We start from the raw sequence: 18308 nt of genomic DNA, 5'->3' as shown, positions 1-18308 counted from the left end.
AGCATATGAAATCGCAAGTGCTAGTAATGTGGTGCGCATGCTCAACATTCCACCTTTTCTTAAAACATGAAGGCAAGAGTACACATTTGCCGGGAAATGTACATATAGGTATACATTATATTCAGTTCACATATACCTAACTTTTTGGCAAATGTGCACATTTACCGGTAAAAGTGTACATTTCCCAAGAGTGTACATTTACCGTAACATATGTGTATGAGTATGTATGCGTGCGGTTACACACAACCGCACGCACACACACTCAAACACATATGTAAGTTACTATCTAATTAAATTTAATTAATGTACCGTTAATTGGACAATATTAATTATTTGAGAATATGTTTAACTAATTTAGAGGGAGAGTTTCGAGTTATTTATATTTAATTAAAATTATACGCTATTTCATAACAATTAGGTACGGATTTAGCGTGGATGAAATCATTGTACCTTGTAAAAAAGAAAAGAAAACTCAACGTTTTTCAAACTGAAAAATATGCATTCAAAAGAGTTGGATAGCTCTTTGAGCGTTTTTCAAAGTCAAGGTTTTTTTTTCATGAAAGGATTATTTGTCTTTCAGGAATAGTGACGCGTTGTGGTCATTCTAACAAACGTTTTCGGTAAATTAAGGGTTTTTAATATCTGTCTGATTTTTACCCAACTTCCCGAGAAGGATGTTAATATTTTGTGAGGCTATAATCTGTTTCTTTACGACATTCAGCAACGGGGATTTCGAATGGCAATCTGATGATTGTGAAAAATTTGTAACATTTTGACAGCAGATGATAGCAGAGTGGTCTAAATATGAGCATTGTGCCATCTTTCCACTGCTTCTAAATATTTGATTGCCGTGGTTAATGTGACTTACCATGTGAATATGAACCAAAAAATGGTAACCCATTTAATTTAAATAATCACCAGATTAAACACTAACTGTTTTTCTATTTCTATATCTATACTAATATTATAAAGAGGAAAGATTTGTTTGTTTGTTTGTTTCGAATAGGCTCCGAAACTACTGGACCGATTTGAAAAATTCTTTTTCCATCAGAAGCCGACATTGTCCCTGATGAACATAGGCTACTTTTTTTTATTTTTTTTTTATTTTTTTTTTTTTGGTTTCATGTGTGTTTTAATGTTTCCGAAGCGAAGCGAGGGCGGGTCGCTAGTCGTTTATAATTTTATTTCATTTCGGAACATTCTTAAAAATTACCAAACTTTCCCAGGGTCGCTTGTTACGGCATTACGCGACCGCAAACGATAATACTTAATTGCGTCTCAAAAATGATGTTAAGCCGAAGATCTCAAGAAAAGCGACGAATTAAAAGTTAAAATAAGCACTACCCGAGCTTTTGTGTAAAGTTCAGAATTGCCCTCGCAAGTAATAAGATGACTTCACAACTTAATCTTAACTTAAATAAGTTATTTTTAATGTACTCCGCCAACTGGATGATTACGAATTTTCTTTATAAAAAAAATATTCTGACGTTATTTCGAAGCGTTCGTAGACATTGGCTTTACTGTGCCTTTGAAATTGTTACTGACTATGACTACTTTCCATATAGCAATTATGTATTTATAAAATCTTTATATAAATATTTAAGTACCATTTTGTGATTAGTTAGTCAACGGATTTTCTTTTTTTAAATGACAACAACAATAAAACAGAGCCTCTTAATTAATATATTAGATTAATCCAAATCTTGAGGAATCAGTAGTTCTGGTCGAATTTCGATCACAGGACAATTCTTAGTTTACTCAACTAGTTTTATTATCAGACTATCAATCTCTCGCACTTCCGATCTACGACCTTGGAATAATTTGTATAACATCACCGGAGTACTTGCTGCAGCTCTGGTTCTTGCACAGAGGAGGCGGTGTTATTTTTTATTTTATTTTATTTTATTAGGAAGACAAACAGTGAACTTAAACTATGTAAACTCTAAACTTACAACTAAACACCATTTAAATGTCTCTGCATTTAAATAACTACAAACGATTGTGGCGTCGCATCGCCTAGAATTAAATAATTAAAGTAAAACGTAAAACTAAAACAAAAATAAAACAGTTTGAGAAAAAAAAAAACAGAAAAACGTAGTAAATAGAAAATAATTAATTAAATATTTGCATTCAACCATCGACTGACTAATGTTCTCCTAATACTCTTAGTAGAAGTGTTGAAAATGTCCAGTTCAGGGAAGTCAGCTAGAGCATTGAAACTGTTAGCAGCTCTTATAAAGAATGCATTACGTCTGTAATTTGTACCACCACGAGGTACTCCGAGACGAGATGATTGACGGCTCTCGCGCATTATGGTTCTCGGGGGCACCCTTAAACATAACAACGATAGAAGATAAGACGAGTCCACCTCAGACTGAGCTATTTTGCTATAAAGAACAATATCAGCTATCCTACGTCTTTCCTCCAGTGGAAGTATGTGATGCCTTCTACATCTCGTCTCGTAGTCGGAAGTTATCAGGAGAGTAGTTATCAGGTACTTCAGAGAAAATGTTATAAGCATCTTTCATTTGTTGGATGTTCGCCGCATTCAAAGCGGTTTTGTAGATACTAAGAAATTTAAAACATAAGCTAAGATCCCTTGGAGGCAAGTGTAGGGCTGTAAGATTTCGAATGATAGAGATCTTTCAAAGCACGTAAAAATAACTTCTGCTCGCTAATTCAACACTTTGTTCTTTATTTTGCGCAATGTTATTACAAGCAGCAAGTAGTATAATCGACTAATTATAATATGCCCTATGAGGTGAAGTATCTTTCTTGTACTGGGTCTAGATTGGATTCTGGGCTGGATACAGTTTTGTTTTTCCGGATATCGCGTCTAAATAAAGTACGATTTGATATTTGAAAATTTAAATACTTTTGAATCTTTTATATTATTTTATATTTAATACTTTTGAACCATACTTTTTGAATCTTTTCGTTGTATATCAGGATGAATCTACTAAAGTACTTAAGAATATACTAGGCCGGCTTTAATACTGGTGGTAGGACGTCTTGTGAGTCCGCACGGGTAGGTACCACCACCCAGCCTATTTCTGCCGTGAAGCAGTAATGCGTTTCGGTTTGAAGGGTGGGGCAGTCGATGTTCTGTAAAAACTGAGTCCTTAGAACTCATGTCTCGAGATAGGTGGCGGCTTTGACGTTGTTAATGTCTATGGACTCCGGTGACCACTTAATACCAGGTGGGCCGTAAGATCGTCCACCCATCTAAGCAATAAAAAAAACCTCTTCATGTCACTACTACTACATCTCATCTTATCGTTGGCTTACGCTAAGTGTTCCACAAAACCAGAGATTTTTAAATGCCAAACAATTAATTTTAAATAGGCTGACTTCAACCCTAAAACAATGAAAATAACTCGAAACATAAACAGAAGGATACAGCAGGATAACTGTAAGTGGACGCGAAACCTGCCGTTATCGTTTAACTGCATACCTTATTGTATAAGCGATAGCGTTTTTATAAGACGAAGCGTTTTACTAAACTTCAGCATAACCTGATTATTTGAGAAACGAAAAAAAATAAAACACCCATCCAGCTTGTTTCCGCCACGAAGCAGTCATGCTTTCCAATTTGTATTACGGGGCATTCAGACACTAAGGTGGATATGAGGTTCGCGTTGCGGTCTATGGGCTCTTGTCACACAACAGAGTTACATGAAAGCTCTTCTACATTAGGAAAACAAGTACGGTATCTTAGAAGTAAACGCATCATTACTTTTTATTTTTTTTATTGCTTAGGTGATTGGACGAGCTCACAGCCGACCTGGTGCTAAATGGTTACTGGAGCCCATATACATCTACAACGTAAATGCTGCCACCCACCTTGAGATATAATTTCTAAGGTTTCAGTATAGATAGACAGGACAACGGCTGCCCCGCCCTTCAAACCGAACCGAAACGCATTACTGCTTCACGGCAGAAAATAGACAGGGTGGTGGTACCTACCCGTGCGGACTCACAAGAGGTCCTAGCGCCAGTAAAAATATAAAAATATAAATATAAACTATTTGCTACAGAACTCTAGATAAAATTGGAGGTTTGTAATTTTGATTAGGAAACATTACATTTCTACCTGCGAGCTTCAAAGTTCTGACCTAACACAACACTCTGTCGCTCGATCACTAAGACCTTGGAATCCTTGAAGATTCGCATCTGTCCTCCCCCATGTGACATTTACATATTTCTTATTTCCCCGCCCGCCCCCCGAGGGCGAGACGTGAAACCTTTTTCATGATTTTTTTTTTCTTTGTTTCAGGTAAAATACTTTTTTACGTTCCCGCGTTTATGAAGTCGTCGGGTATGTGATTTTATTCGCTGAGTTTTGTTTTTATTGCTAATGATGCGGGCTTCTCGCGGAGACTTCGTTACCAGAAGACGACCGTTCGAGTTTCGGACTTTAAGCTTTGCACGTCGGACTACGAAAGAAGCGCCCTAACATACGAATAGTACTATGGTTTTTGGAACGAAGTTCCTTAATGGACAATGCGGAGGGGTACTCTAACCGGAAAAAACGTCCGTAACGCAAGATTTATATTAGTAATGCACACAGTGTACGACTTAACTTTGTAATAACGTACAAAAAAGAACATATTTTTTTATCATTCATTGACCCCGATCTTAGAGCGTTCGTTTGCGCAATACACTAACTAACTCTTATGCAAACAACCGTTAATGAAGTGTACCATAATAAGTTCGCACGTTACCGAATGATCGTGGGTTGTTGCAAAACCTCCAGTTAAGTTTTCTTTATATCTCGAATATAACTTAAAATTAATATTTTTATAATAAGAAACTTCGTTCCTATCCGGCGTCTCACGACACCACACATCTTTTTTTTAAATACTCCGAAAAAGAATGTTCGAAATCGTGGGACAGTCCGTTGGAGCTTCAATGAAGCCACTACCTTGAGATATAAGGACAGAAGTCTCAATTATGATTCATAATAAGTGCCTCAGGATGGCTTAGTTCTCGCGGAGACATCGTTGTCAGAAGACGACCTATCAAGTTCTGACTTCAACCTTTGCACATCGGATTACGGAAGTATGGAGACTGAGGAAACGCATCAACATACGAACAGTATATGAGTTTTTTTTCTAAGCACTCCAAAAAAGTATATTTGGAAGCATGGGACAGTCCGTTGGAGCATACAATGAAGCCACCACCTACCTTGAGATGTAGGGCTGAAGTCTCAATTATGATACGTAATAAGTGTCTCACCATTCCAACAGAAATTCAGGATTGCTTAGAGGCCAAAATAGGCAGGTCGGTGGCGGTTTTACAGTTAATAAGATTCCGATGTGCTTGCATAATACTTTGGAAAACTATTCTGTGAATCCTTTAGTAGTTTTTTACGGGAAGTAGTGATGATATTCTGGACAATAAAACTAAGATATAAATCTGTATTGGTCTTACAATTATATAGACTTTGGTTGTCTGATAAGTAGACGCCTGGTAGACGCGATCCAATCTTCAGTCAACTAAGAATTTATATACATTACAAATATTTTATACGTATTACGAAGGATAAGGCATTTTTTATATTATTTTTCACGATAGAACAACCCTAAATATTTTATTATTAAGCGGTGACTGCTCACGAGCATTACATTGGTACATTGGTTTATTGGTAGGCAGCGGCTTGGCTCTGCCCCTGGCATTGCTGAAGTCCATGGGCGACGGTAACCACTCACCACCTGATGGGCCGTAAGTGGTACCTGCTCTGCTCTGGTAAATTGGAAAAATAAAAGGAATTAAAATCTCATTCGATTCACTGAAATATTGAAGCCACGTATATTAAATTATTATTACTAAGTAAATCCCTATATTCGTGATGCAATATAGAAAGCAAATTATAAAAAAGATAAATACATATTTGATACGTCCTCCGTTTTTCTTAGAACAAGCATCGTAGATCGAAATATAAATTTAAATACGGATTTGTCGTCTTAGATTACAAACAACCCATTTCCAAACTCGCACAAACTTCCCCAGATGTTCCTCGGTACGTCACAGAAATGCAACCCCCCCCCGGGATAATCGCTTCGTCCTGATTTCACACTGTGCGTGATCTGGAAATGGCTTTGTTTGATTGTTTCTTATCTTTGCTTGTGTACGTTGTGTATGTGATTGCATTTGAATAGTTGTTAGAACTTCAAGTAAGGTTTTTTATAGCTTTTTAATAGGTGGACGAGCTTACGGCCCACCTGGTATTAAGTGGCTACCGGAGCCCATAGACATCTACAACGTAAATGCCATCCACCTCGAGACATGAGTTGTAAGGTCTCAATTTTAACAGTACAACCGTTTGCCCTGCCCTTCAAACCGAAACGCATTACTGCTTCACTGCAGCACGAATATCGCAAGACGTCCTAACACCAGTAAAACAAAGCTTTTGACATATATTATATCATATATAGATATAAATAATTTGAACAAACCAAACAGTTGTAATGACAATCAACCAATGTTACAATTAATGAGATTCTTATGTTTTATTAGAATCATTATACTATTAACAATCTTTATACTTATAAATAGTTACAAATTGGGCTTGAAATGGATTAGGATCCGGATATAAAACCGCTCTTTAATAACGATATTAACATTTGTAAGTATATATGTACATATTGCCTGATTGCACACAATCATTTTGTGCTTTATTCCAAAGTGAATCTAGGGCCTCTATATTGATAATACCTGCACGGCAGTTCTGCTATTCAACTGAGGGGCTACAGAAGTAGTTTCCAAGCTCCCCAGGTCTGGGGATTCTGCGAGTTCCCTAATACACGGAGCCGTGAATTCATTGATCCTTTATTTCCAAAACTAAAGCTGTATACTATATGCCGTTTCATTCACTCCCATCAGAGGGTGGGTGATGCAGAGACAATGAGAGATGGATGCAACAACATAATCTACAGCGGGGAATTTTAAAATTATATTTAAATAAATTTCGATATACACATCTATGTAAACTAGTGGTCCCGCAGTAGTCGAAATTCGACTATAATTAATTAGAATTGTAAGTTTGTACACTATTATGATTGTATTTTATACTTCTATAATCACAAATTTCGCCAAGGCTACTCTATAAAAAAATATTAATAAAGACAAACAATATTTAATCTATTCTCAACTTGACAACAGACGTCTAGAACAAAAGTTTAACAATAAATAGTATGCATGCGTGTGTGCGTTAAATACATGGAATGTAGTGTGTGTAATGTTTTCTTTATTGATTTAATGTATCTTTTATGCATTATTTAAAAAAAATATTAGCATTGTGCACTTCTTCTCTATATATATTCTCTATAAGTGTGGAAAATTTCATACTCCTCCGTCCGCGCAATTTTCGTAAAAAGGGATACAAAGTTTTTGCTTCACGTATTAATATATAGATACATAAATATATTTTATAAATTGTAATATTGTTAGTATTAAGAAAATATTTATTCTAAACACTCTTCTCAAACACATAATAATATGTAATTAACACTAAAGCTATCGATAAACGTAGCGGCGTTACTTCACACTACAGATCGATTCGTTACAACGCACGCTCCACATTGACTTCACGGCCAAACGATGCCTTCAATCCATTCGACGTATTCAGATACTTTAGTATAAATTCCCGGAGACAGTTTTCTTCCGCAATCCCGTCCGAAAGACGTCACTCCTACGACTGTGTGCAGAGGGAACGTGTGAATACAATCCACTCCGTCTTCCATTACTTGGAGAGGGCCACCCGAATCACCCTGGCACGTATCTTTACCGCCGTGCTCAAAATCACCAGCGCATAATTGAGTTTCGATTATCCCACGAGCCAAAATCTTCCTCTTGATCAAGTATTTCATCGATTGGTTACAGAAACTCCGGTTGACTATACTTACATCCACACTCATGAGAGTCTCGCTGCCTTTCATCGCACCAGAATAAGTGACGCCAAATCCTGTTGCAGTCAAACTTTTATAATTCTCCTTATCATCAGATGGGAGGCAAGCTATTCTAATATCTCTTGTTAATAGGAAGGGAGGATTAGCCTTCATTAGCGCTATATCATTATATTTCGAAGGAGGTTCGTATTGTGGATGGGAGATAACCTTAAGTACGGTTCGTTCTTGGGCAAGTTCATCCACTTCATCAAATTCGAAGGTCGCTGTACCAACTCTTAATACACTGGCGGGTCCTTCATGCGGGTCCTCAGCACAATGAGCTGCTGTTAGAACCCAAGTGTTGCTGATCAAAGTTCCACCACATTTCCAGACTGGTGCGTCTTGAATTTCCTTTCTAAACCCAATGAGGACCATGTGTGGGTATAAGAGAATGTCAATTGGAATTCTCACTCTAGCTGAGGGGTATAGAATGTTGTGGCACTCCAACATGGTTTGACCGTATTGTTGACATGCCTGGAATGCCTTTTCTCCTACGAGGTCCACAAAGTTCACGGCCAAATAGACTAAGAATAACCTCAATATTACCATGGTTTGGTTCTCTAGAAACTGTAAGCACTTTATTTTCTTCTGTACACGTCTTTATTTTGCATTGATAACTTCCCGTAATAGTACTCCCACAATTTCGTGGAACCTTATTTTAAATGTGTCTATATTACGACTTCATAAACTTTGTAATATAATATTGAGGGAGCTCTAATATTCACTGCACGTTTATTGTGTATCTCTCTACCGACACTGTTTACTTTTGATTAGTAAATCATGTTTTAATATAGTTTCTTACGATTTTATGACCATTTCGAATTGTAGAGTCAATCATTTGAGCCATTTAAATAGAGTTAACGCTACAACTTGGAATTTATATTTGATTATGGTAAGCTATATAAATATAATTTAAAATGAATAACACATGAACCGTTTTTTTTGCACTAATATCTGAGAGATAGACCACGACCAACATGGTAACAAAGAAAATATTTATTAACTCTGTGACAGAATGTGGTTACTGATCCTTGCAGACTCTAGCACAAGTACCAGATATTGGAATTAAGAGGAGATTTATTGTTAGGGCTTCAGTGACCGCTTTTTTTATTGCACGATATTGTTGAACAAGTTCAAAGTCCACTTCGTATTAAAAAGTTAATGGCACTGGACATCACACACAGACACACACAACATATAAGCACCGCTTACGAGAATACCGCCTCTCGCCTCAAGATATGGAAGAGGTGGAAGTCCCAATTTTATTATATAACGGCTATGCCACTCTTAAAACCGGAATTGATCATGGATTTATGGCAGTAAACAGGGTATAACAAGATTTTTGTTGCAGTAGATGCTTCTACAAGATTTTATTTAAATAATTTTGTGCATGATTTTACCAAAAAGGAACTGTAATCCTCTCGAATGCTATTCCACAACTTGTGTAAAATCATGAAATCGAAGGGACCTATGTCTATATGAGCATTATTATTGAGTATATCTGAGGCTTTTTAGTGCGATCTTCAAACGTTAGGAACTGTACGTGACACGATCTGGTACCAAGATCATCCCCGTCCTGTATTACCTACATATTTACTCTTATTGGTCTTGTAGACCGACGACCATACGGTTCATCTGATGATAATGCAGTTTCCGTCGGTCATGGATGTCAATAATGCTTCAACCAAATAGCTCTTTTTACTGGTGGTAGGAAATCTTGTGAGTCCGCGCGGGTAGGTACCACCACCCTGCCTATTTCTGTCGTGAAGCAGTAATGCGTTTCGGTTTGAAGGCTGGGGCAGCCGTTGTAACTATACTTGAGACCTTTTAGAACTTATGTCTCAAGGTGGGTGGCGTATTTACACCGTAGATGTCTATGGGCTCCAGTAACCACTTAATATCGGGTGGGCTGTGAGCTCGTCCATCCATCTAAGCAATAAAAAAAAAAGTTGCTTACTGCATATTACTTTTAAAGCATTTACCGATAGTCACAGCGAAGTGTGGAATTTACTGGTTCATTAAATTAAGTTTACGATCGTTCTGCTAAACAGTTCTTGTTGCGCAATATTTCAAATTCTCTTAAAACATTGGAGGGCTCTGCAGCTCCTCGAACTTTCTAGACTACCTTATTAGATTCAAGAAAACGTTGAAGGGCCGTTGACTCGAGTCTATTTCAAGTGGCATAGTTGCAGCCGAGGTACTCGTGTCTTGTCTTGTTCAATAACGGCTTTAGGTCGTTTGATTCATATTTTTTGGTTACAATATATCGAAGTAGATCTTACTTACATTTATGTGCATATTGGTAAAGTCGATATTCCCCTCGAGCCGATAGTTGGGAAATATAATTGCATTATGTTTCTGCTTAATTCTGAGCTGGATAAATTTCTACTGCTCCACAAAAACCAGCTTAGTTTTAGACCGGGTCTTTCAACAGAAACTGCAATTTTTGCCTAAAGCGGACTGTCAGGTACTACACCGATAGAAAGACGCCAGTTTACGCGTGCTTCCTTGACCTGTCGAAAGCGTTTAGTCTGGTCTGCTACGATATGTTATGGAGGATACCAAAGTGGCACCAGAAATAAATAGCATTTTAAAATTTTGGTACAGCAATTAGGTCAGCGTTGTGAGATGGGCAGGAGCGCTGTCTGAACTATTGCAATCGTATGTAGTATGTATGTTGTTGTTTTTGTTTATTACTGTGTCCTTACTAACTTATTTTTAAGAAATCACTGTTACTAACATTTATATGGATCATTCATCATTATCCTGTCCTTCTCCCAGTCACCTGGGGTCGGCGCAACATGTTTTCTCCTTCCATACTCTTCTATCATATACCATTTCTTCGCTCACTCCAAAATACCAATGTGAGCCAAAATACAAATTAGACTAATATTCCCTTACATATTCATGACGGTTAAGAATTAATCACGATACTAATAATACTTGTTATATTTTCTGTGACCTAGATAAAAGACTGAATGATAGATAATGTGCTAGAATATTAATACAAAAAGGGATGGCGTCTAGATAACATTAGGTGGCGTACATATAGCTGAACACGTAAGCCTAGTCTGCGCGGTTTGATTAGATCGATCATGCTATTCATGCTACCTCAAATAGATTCAGAAGCGTCTCAGTTTAACAAGCAGGACGTTACTTATATTTTCTTATTAATTTTTATTGCTTAGATGGGTGGACGAGCTCACAGCTCACCTGGTATTAAGTGGTTACTGGATCCCATAGACATCTACAACGTAAATGCGCCACCCACCTTGAGATATAAGTTCTAAGGTCTCAGTATAGTTACGACGGCTGTCCCGCCCTTCAAACCGAAACGCATTACTGCTTCACGGCAGAAATAGGCAGGGTGGTGGTACCTAGCCGCGCGGACTCACAAGAGGTCCTACCACCAGTAGTCCTATGACTGTATTATGTTCTGATATTGGAGCAGATATACATTATTTTAAAGATCAACGTATAGAAATGAACGTAGGGAATAGTTATTAAAAACCGCTCCGCTTACTTTCACAATCTTGACTGTTTTAGTGATGTTGAAGTCTTCAAGGCCACTGTCGCTAAGAACTAGAGAGAGAAAGCTAACTAAAGGTCCAATAAGAGAAGTACTTGGCCAGTCTGGTGTTCGGGCTTTTGTTTGAGGTAAGGTGACTAGTGAGCTCGCACGGTTATGTACCATCACCCCGCCTATTTAAGCCGTGAAGCAGCTTCTCGGTTTGAAGATTGAGGCAGCCATTGTTCTAACTCATGTCTCAAGGTGGCTGGTGGTTAATGTCTATGGACTCCGGTAACCGCTTAATACCAGGTGGACTATGAGTCCGTTCACTCATCCAAGCATTAAAAAAAAGCTACGTTCCATCCCGGGTAGAGATTTGAATGACGATGATGAAGTTATTGAGATTGCATTATTCCTATGAAATTGAGACTTCCACGGATAACTCACGGAGGCTGGTGGCATTGACTTTGTTACGTCACCGTTGCCTTAAATGGAAATGCCGAAGCCTGCACTGTCACTGACACAACCAATGCCTTCCTGAGGCCCCTCTTGATGCAATATTCCAACAAGAGTAGTTGATGAACACATTGGTTTCTGGTACCAGGACTAAATTTTTTGGTGATAATGCTGTTGATAGGGAAATAAACGGGCTCATCTCAAATTTCCTCCAGCTCTTAAGCCTCTTGGGGTTCGAAATTCAACTCTTATAAATCTCTCGTGAAATGATTTAAAGATCTAAACTAAAAGAAAATCTCTTTAATCCCCATACAAAAGGAGGGTTAATAGACATTTTCCACGAGTTCCTCGGTGTCTTCTACGATATTAGAGGCACGGCCATTGGTGTTAAAGAATTCCCGAGAATAGACCGGAATAAGCCGCTTTCTCACTAAAACTGATGAACTAAATTGAATTACACTTACTTGCCAGTAATCGCAGTATCGCCCTTTTAGAATATGATGTGAATATGTAAAATTATTTTCTGTGATAATTCTGGCTATATGTATTTATAAAATTTCACCCAAAGGCGCTCAGTCAAGTTTTCACTATGGAGTAACGAACATCAAAGCGTACAAATTTTTACATTTAAAATACTAGTATGGATAATAAATATGTTATACATATAATTATCATAAATATATTTTGAATTTAGGAGTAGCCCACGGTTTTATATTATTATAGTATATAAAAAAACACAATCACAATGAGCGGAAGAGTAAAAACACGGTATACGCTGCGATTATTATTAAAAAGACCAAAACAGTTTAATTGTATTAGTGAAAACGCACCTTACAGTTGGGAAATGCAGTGATTGCGTCCACTTCCCCGTCACGACATGTACGTGAAGCTAACTGTATATTGGATGTGGTATTATTATGTTTTCAAGAATAATATACACACATACACACATTTCCTTTCTAAAGAATACGAATATCTAATAAATTCAAACACTTATTCACTGTGAGTTCTGCCGCCCACTTAAAGACACGTATGAAGGAAAAACATGAATAATACTTTAAAATAGACGGTAAACACGGATCGTTTGGAGCCTCTGGGTCTGCGGGGGGACTTCGGTTCCCTCTGTATTTTGTATCGTATGTTCCATGAAGAGTGCTCTGAGGAATTGCTTGAGATGATCCCCTCTTTTCCTTTTTATCATCGCACCTCCCGCCATCGGAGCAGAGTTCATCCATACTATCTGGAACCGCTGCGTTCATTGACAGTGCGTTTCCAGAGGTCATTCTTGCCACGTACCATCCGGCTATTGAATGAGCTCCCCTCCACGGTGTTTCCCGAGCGCTATGACATGTCCTTCGTCAAACGAGGCTTGTGGAGAGGATTAAGCGGTAGGCAGCGGCTTGGCTCTGCCCCTGGCATTGCTGAAGTCCATGGGCGACGGTAACCACTCACCATTAGGTGGGCCGTATGCTTGTCTTCCTACAAGGGCAAAAAAAACAACATTTTTATTTAATTAATACACACACATACAAAGCTGGTAACTTTAGGGATCATTTGATTTTAAGTCGCCTACCACCCACTACTCATTACATCTCGTTTGAAAGAGCTCAAAGAAAACGAATCTCTATAATTGTTAGATATGATTAATTACAAAATTATCTTGGACAATATTCTCACTATAGCACGTAATTACCATATCAGTCATATCATATCATTAATAACTAATATAAATATGTATCATATATTATATGACCCAAAATAATCTCCTAATACATACCAGATTTAGAGCCCCTTTAGACTACGCTATAATATAATATCATAATAATATAGTATATAGCTCATAGCACAACAATATCGCGCACCATACATTGTAAGGACACGTTCACACTGTACTGCACTATATATTATTGGCTAATTATAGGCTGCTATACTATATGGCACTATAATATAGGGTAGTCTGAAAGCAGCTTAAGTCACAACGCACAGACTTCACGGGACCGACGCTCGCCAGAAATAATTACTATAATAGAAATATTAATGACGAATTAATTAAAGCAATTTTGTATTAATTTGGACGGTCCCAGGTTCATTAAGAATTGAATCCAATTATCCAGTAATAATATATCGAATATATTGTTTGTGTTTGACGGTACATGAATATTAGTGTGGAATTGTTAATTCGAATTCAGTAATGAAGTTTCAATAATAATAATTTAATAACTAAAATATATGATTAAAAGGAGTCCCTTTAGGCAAGGCTCTGTTTGGGGAGGCTTAAACGACAAAGGGAAGATCTTCCACCGATCGGGTGATATTTGCTCGGTAGACCGACGGTTCGAATGTTGTTGTTCGGAACTTGTATATATGCAAACTTATCTTGAAAATGTCGTAAGCGAGATTCAGGCATCTGTCAATTATCTTGAGTTGTATGATGGCTATTTTTTTTTTTTTTTTTCTACCTAAGCTGATGGTTTTAGGGGCTATTTCAGCGTAACTCTAACGTTTGTAGGTGAGCTCATGGGGCTCAAACCTGATGACGTTGCTAACACGAACCCTAGCAAGAGCCGTGCTTCGCAGAATCTACCACCGGATCGGAAACGCGACCCACTCAGAAGATCCGGCGAGAAACTCAGTGGGCTGTGTCTGAGAGTTAATTTACTCGTCGAGCCCTTCGTCGCAAGGGACGGGTTCGTTCGGTTCGATAGTACGTGGCAAAAAAGACCTCTGGAAAGGCATCGAAAACGAAAAAAAAACGCAAACGAACTAATCGCTTTTTGCTAATTCCTTAAAAAGCCTTATAGCGAGCGCTAGGACCCCACGGATCAAGGGTCTCGACACCGAATGAGACAAAAACATATTCGGAGCCCAGAGTCCTGTATTTGCATGCTTTGGCTTTTTCAGCCGCTTCACAAGCCGCACCGGCTCTACTGTTGGTTCCATGTAGATGGGAAGGGGCCTAAGTTTCCTCGATTACCTACCACTCGAAACAACACGAAATTCAATTTTGTAAAGTGAACGTTATTGTTAATTTCCTACAATTGAAATTAAATTGTGAAAGGCGAAGTCGATTATGTATTGTTCATAAACTTGTAATTAGCTTGATATAGCTCAATAGAGTCCCTTGCTAATAACTTCTTAATAAAGGCTTTGGAAACGTTTAACTATAGTATTGTTTTCTAGCACAGATGCGAAGACAATTTGGTGCCAAGCAACACAAAAGCCCATAGACATCGTTCGATGAATGCAATCCATTTAAAATCTCTGTTGCTTTAAGACACCTTGTATTTCAAATTGCATGATAGACGTGAGTATCTGTCACATCGCTATACACAATATTGATCACAAATAATAAAGCTGTCTCTTGCATAATGTTGTTAAATTATCATGTGATTGCGTTTTTACTACCCCCAATACAGAAAGTGGTGACTTGGATAAAATAAAAGTACCTATGAACCGCTTCGTGGTGTAACAATGATTTCGCGACCTCATCTCAGCCTCACGTAACTCGTTACAGCATCTCTTACGTCGACGCCAGCAACGGTATTACGATTTTTGTGAATATTTTGCTGAGGAGACTTCATGAAAATTCTTTAGCCTTATGGTGATCCTCCTCCTTGTATCGATAATCCTCAATGCTGAGGGTTTTTTTTTATTCCTCAGATGGGTGGACGAGCTCACAGCCCACCTGGTGTTAAGTGGTTATTAGAGCCCATAGACATCCACAACGTAAATGCCCACCTCAAGGTGGGTTTGAGGTATAAGTTCTAAGGTCTCAAGTATAGTTACAACGGCTGCCCCACCCTTCAAACCGAAACGCATTACTGCTTCACGGCAGAAACAGGCAGGGTGGTGGTACCTACCCGTGCGGACTCACAAGAGGTCCTACCACCAGTAATTACGCAAATTATAATTATGCGGGTCTCATTTTTATTACACGATGTTATTCCTTCACCGTGGAAGTCAATCGTAAACATTTGTTGAGTACGTATTTCATTAGAAAAATTGGTACCAAAAATTGGTCGTTACATCCTTTAATAACTTTCTCTTGGATTATCCTGCGCCAGTCCCGTCTATCCTGGGCTGCGCGGATGACGTTATGGTGATAGGGTACATTAAAGGCCATTCAAAATTTGTTTATATTTACTAAACGTATCTTTATTTGGAATTGATAGATCGAAAAAGTAAGTTTATAAATAAACATATTATTCGGTTTACTTACAGTGAATGAATAGGATTCTGTATAGAAACGACTTACAACCGAATAATCTTCGGGACTTCACGGAAATTATTTGATTAAGCGACGAAAACACGGAAAAGTCTGTCGGAAATTAAATTATCGAACGATCGACAGTCGCCGATTCCGAGTTGAGGATTCCTACAGGATTTTCTCATGTAATTTGTAATGATTATTCCTTATTACTTTTAGGAAGTTGGAATCTGGGATTCAATTTTCGTATTCATCTAGAATAATTATTCAAGTGACCTCAGTCGAGATTAAATTGGAGACCGGCCCAATATTGGACTGTAAACAAGCAGTCTGCACTGATCGCTGTAATTAATAAACTTCAACTCGATGTTATCGATAGAACGAACTAAATCGACCTGCTTGCAACACTAACTCTCGACAGAAATGAAATTAATTAAATTTATGAAGTAAACAAATGAATATCATTATAATTATCACAGTAATGTAGTAGCTTAAGCACTAGCTGTGGATAGAGGCTCATACCCACATATTCTGATTGATGGCCAGACAGACGTAACCAATGATTCTGGTCAAGTTTATCGACAACTCAATGACCATGTTGACGCAATGACAATGATCATTGTTTAATATGGGCGATGTTCGTTTTAGACAACTCTAGATATTTATGTCATATTTGCACAAAAAAAAAAACATTAGTCTGCGAATGTAGATGGCCTCCACAAAAGCAACTTTCGCAGCATAAAGATTTTATTTGCTGCGAACCCGAATTTTATTTGTCGAATTCTGGAAGACACAACAAAACTGGGCCTAAAACTGTATTCTTGTTTAGTATTATTGTTGTTCGCGCACTATTTTAGGGGATATTTTCCTTAAGCCAGTTCGGCCTATATTGTTCTCGAAATTCAATAAGTTCTCAAGTAGAAAAAGCGTTATTTTCGTAATGTTATTTTCTGAAAATTTTCGCATATTTTATATGTCTGTATTGGAATAGAAGACCTCACGAAGTGAGCCTCGCATGAAGTGACCAAGCCCATAGATGTCACGACACGAGTGACAGTAAATATAGACATGACGTAAGTATCCTGCCTTCACAGGCTCATAATGTGTCCTACCATCATTCTTTGACTTTTTTTTTCGGGCCGGGGGCCGAACCTCCTGCGAGGTCCCCGCGGGCGGAGGCGCGCGTGGTATGTAGGCTGTTCCGCGACTGCGAGACCGTGGGCCCTAGGATGTTTTTAGGGATCTACCCACTAAACGACTCCCCTACACTCTTCGCCCAAGCATCCGATCCCTCCGAGGTCAGAACCCGGATGAGGTAAGGCAGTTACCGCGGTCAACACTACAACCAGACGGCGCAGCTCACCCCAAGGACGCCCGGCCGATGGAGACTTCGAGGCGAATAGAACGCTCTGAAACGTCGGCCGTCTGGGATCATTCTTTACCACCATAAACCTTTTTTATACTTGCCAAAAATCCAATAAACACCGAAAAACAATTGTTTCCCCTAAGCCTTGAATGACGCAGCATTGTCTTAAACCTCATTTAAATTAGACAATAGGTAGACTTAATTAATAAAAGGCGTTAATTCTAAAATGCCGAGACAATTAATTTCCGGTTCTTTGATGTTTTGCCGACGTCACGGCGCAGCCAACACGTTTCCATGGCAACGCAGTGGATATAATTTTAGATATGATGCGATATCATCATCACATTACGAGTAAAATATATACTGCTAAACATCTATGTAATTTCTTTGGTAAAGACTTCGTGACTAAGAAGGCAGTTATTCTGAACTACTTACTGCCTCAAGATGGGGGGCAGGATTCACGTTCTATGGACTCTGACAATCATTAAACATCAGAGGCCGGGGCTAATAATCAAATTAAATGGTTCCCGCTAAATTAAAGTCATAGCAGGCATATCGATACAACGATACAACTCTCATATCTCTCACGACAGTTAAACTGAATAATATAAAACTTCAAAGTACACTTAAATAATGAATCTAATAAAAACTAAACACGTTTCAAAGGAAAATAAATCTACGAATTATTAATGAAAATTATGTTGAAAATACCTACACAAGTCTTCGAGTAATTTTCAATACAAGTTGAATTGAAACTGGGAATTTGCCGAGTGTTGAATTAGTTGCCGGTCTGAGGGACAGGCGGCAGCGGGTTAGGAG

General features: G+C 38.2%; 2 protein-coding genes across 3 annotated transcripts in view; one reads left to right on the top strand and one right to left on the bottom strand.

Annotated features, from left to right (window-relative positions):
- LOC114253462 (uncharacterized) overlaps nucleotides 1–18308 on the top strand; it is a 562226-nt gene that overhangs the window by 422561 nt on the left and 121357 nt on the right. The gene's annotated exons all lie outside the window — the stretch shown is intronic.
- Nucleotides 7451–9527, bottom strand: LOC114253515 (serine protease snk). Its single transcript, XM_028188424.2, has one exon. The coding sequence runs from the start codon at nucleotides 8496–8498 to the stop codon at nucleotides 7590–7592; it is 909 nt and encodes a 302-aa protein (XP_028044225.1). The 5' UTR covers nucleotides 8499–9527; the 3' UTR covers nucleotides 7451–7589.

Source organism: Bombyx mandarina, chromosome A1 (genome assembly GCF_030267445.1).
Source record: "Bombyx mandarina strain Sakado chromosome A1, ASM3026744v2".
Lineage (NCBI taxonomy): Eukaryota > Metazoa > Arthropoda > Insecta > Lepidoptera > Bombycidae > Bombyx > Bombyx mandarina.
The sequence above is the reverse complement of the archived record's forward strand: the minus strand, read 5'-3'. Positions and strand labels throughout refer to the sequence as shown.

Bases quoted from the DNA above. Each gene is read 5' to 3' on its own strand.
- LOC114253515 (XM_028188424.2), bottom strand. From the start codon at position 8,498: ATGGTAATATTGAGGTTATTCTTAGTCTATTTGGCCGTGAACTTTGTG.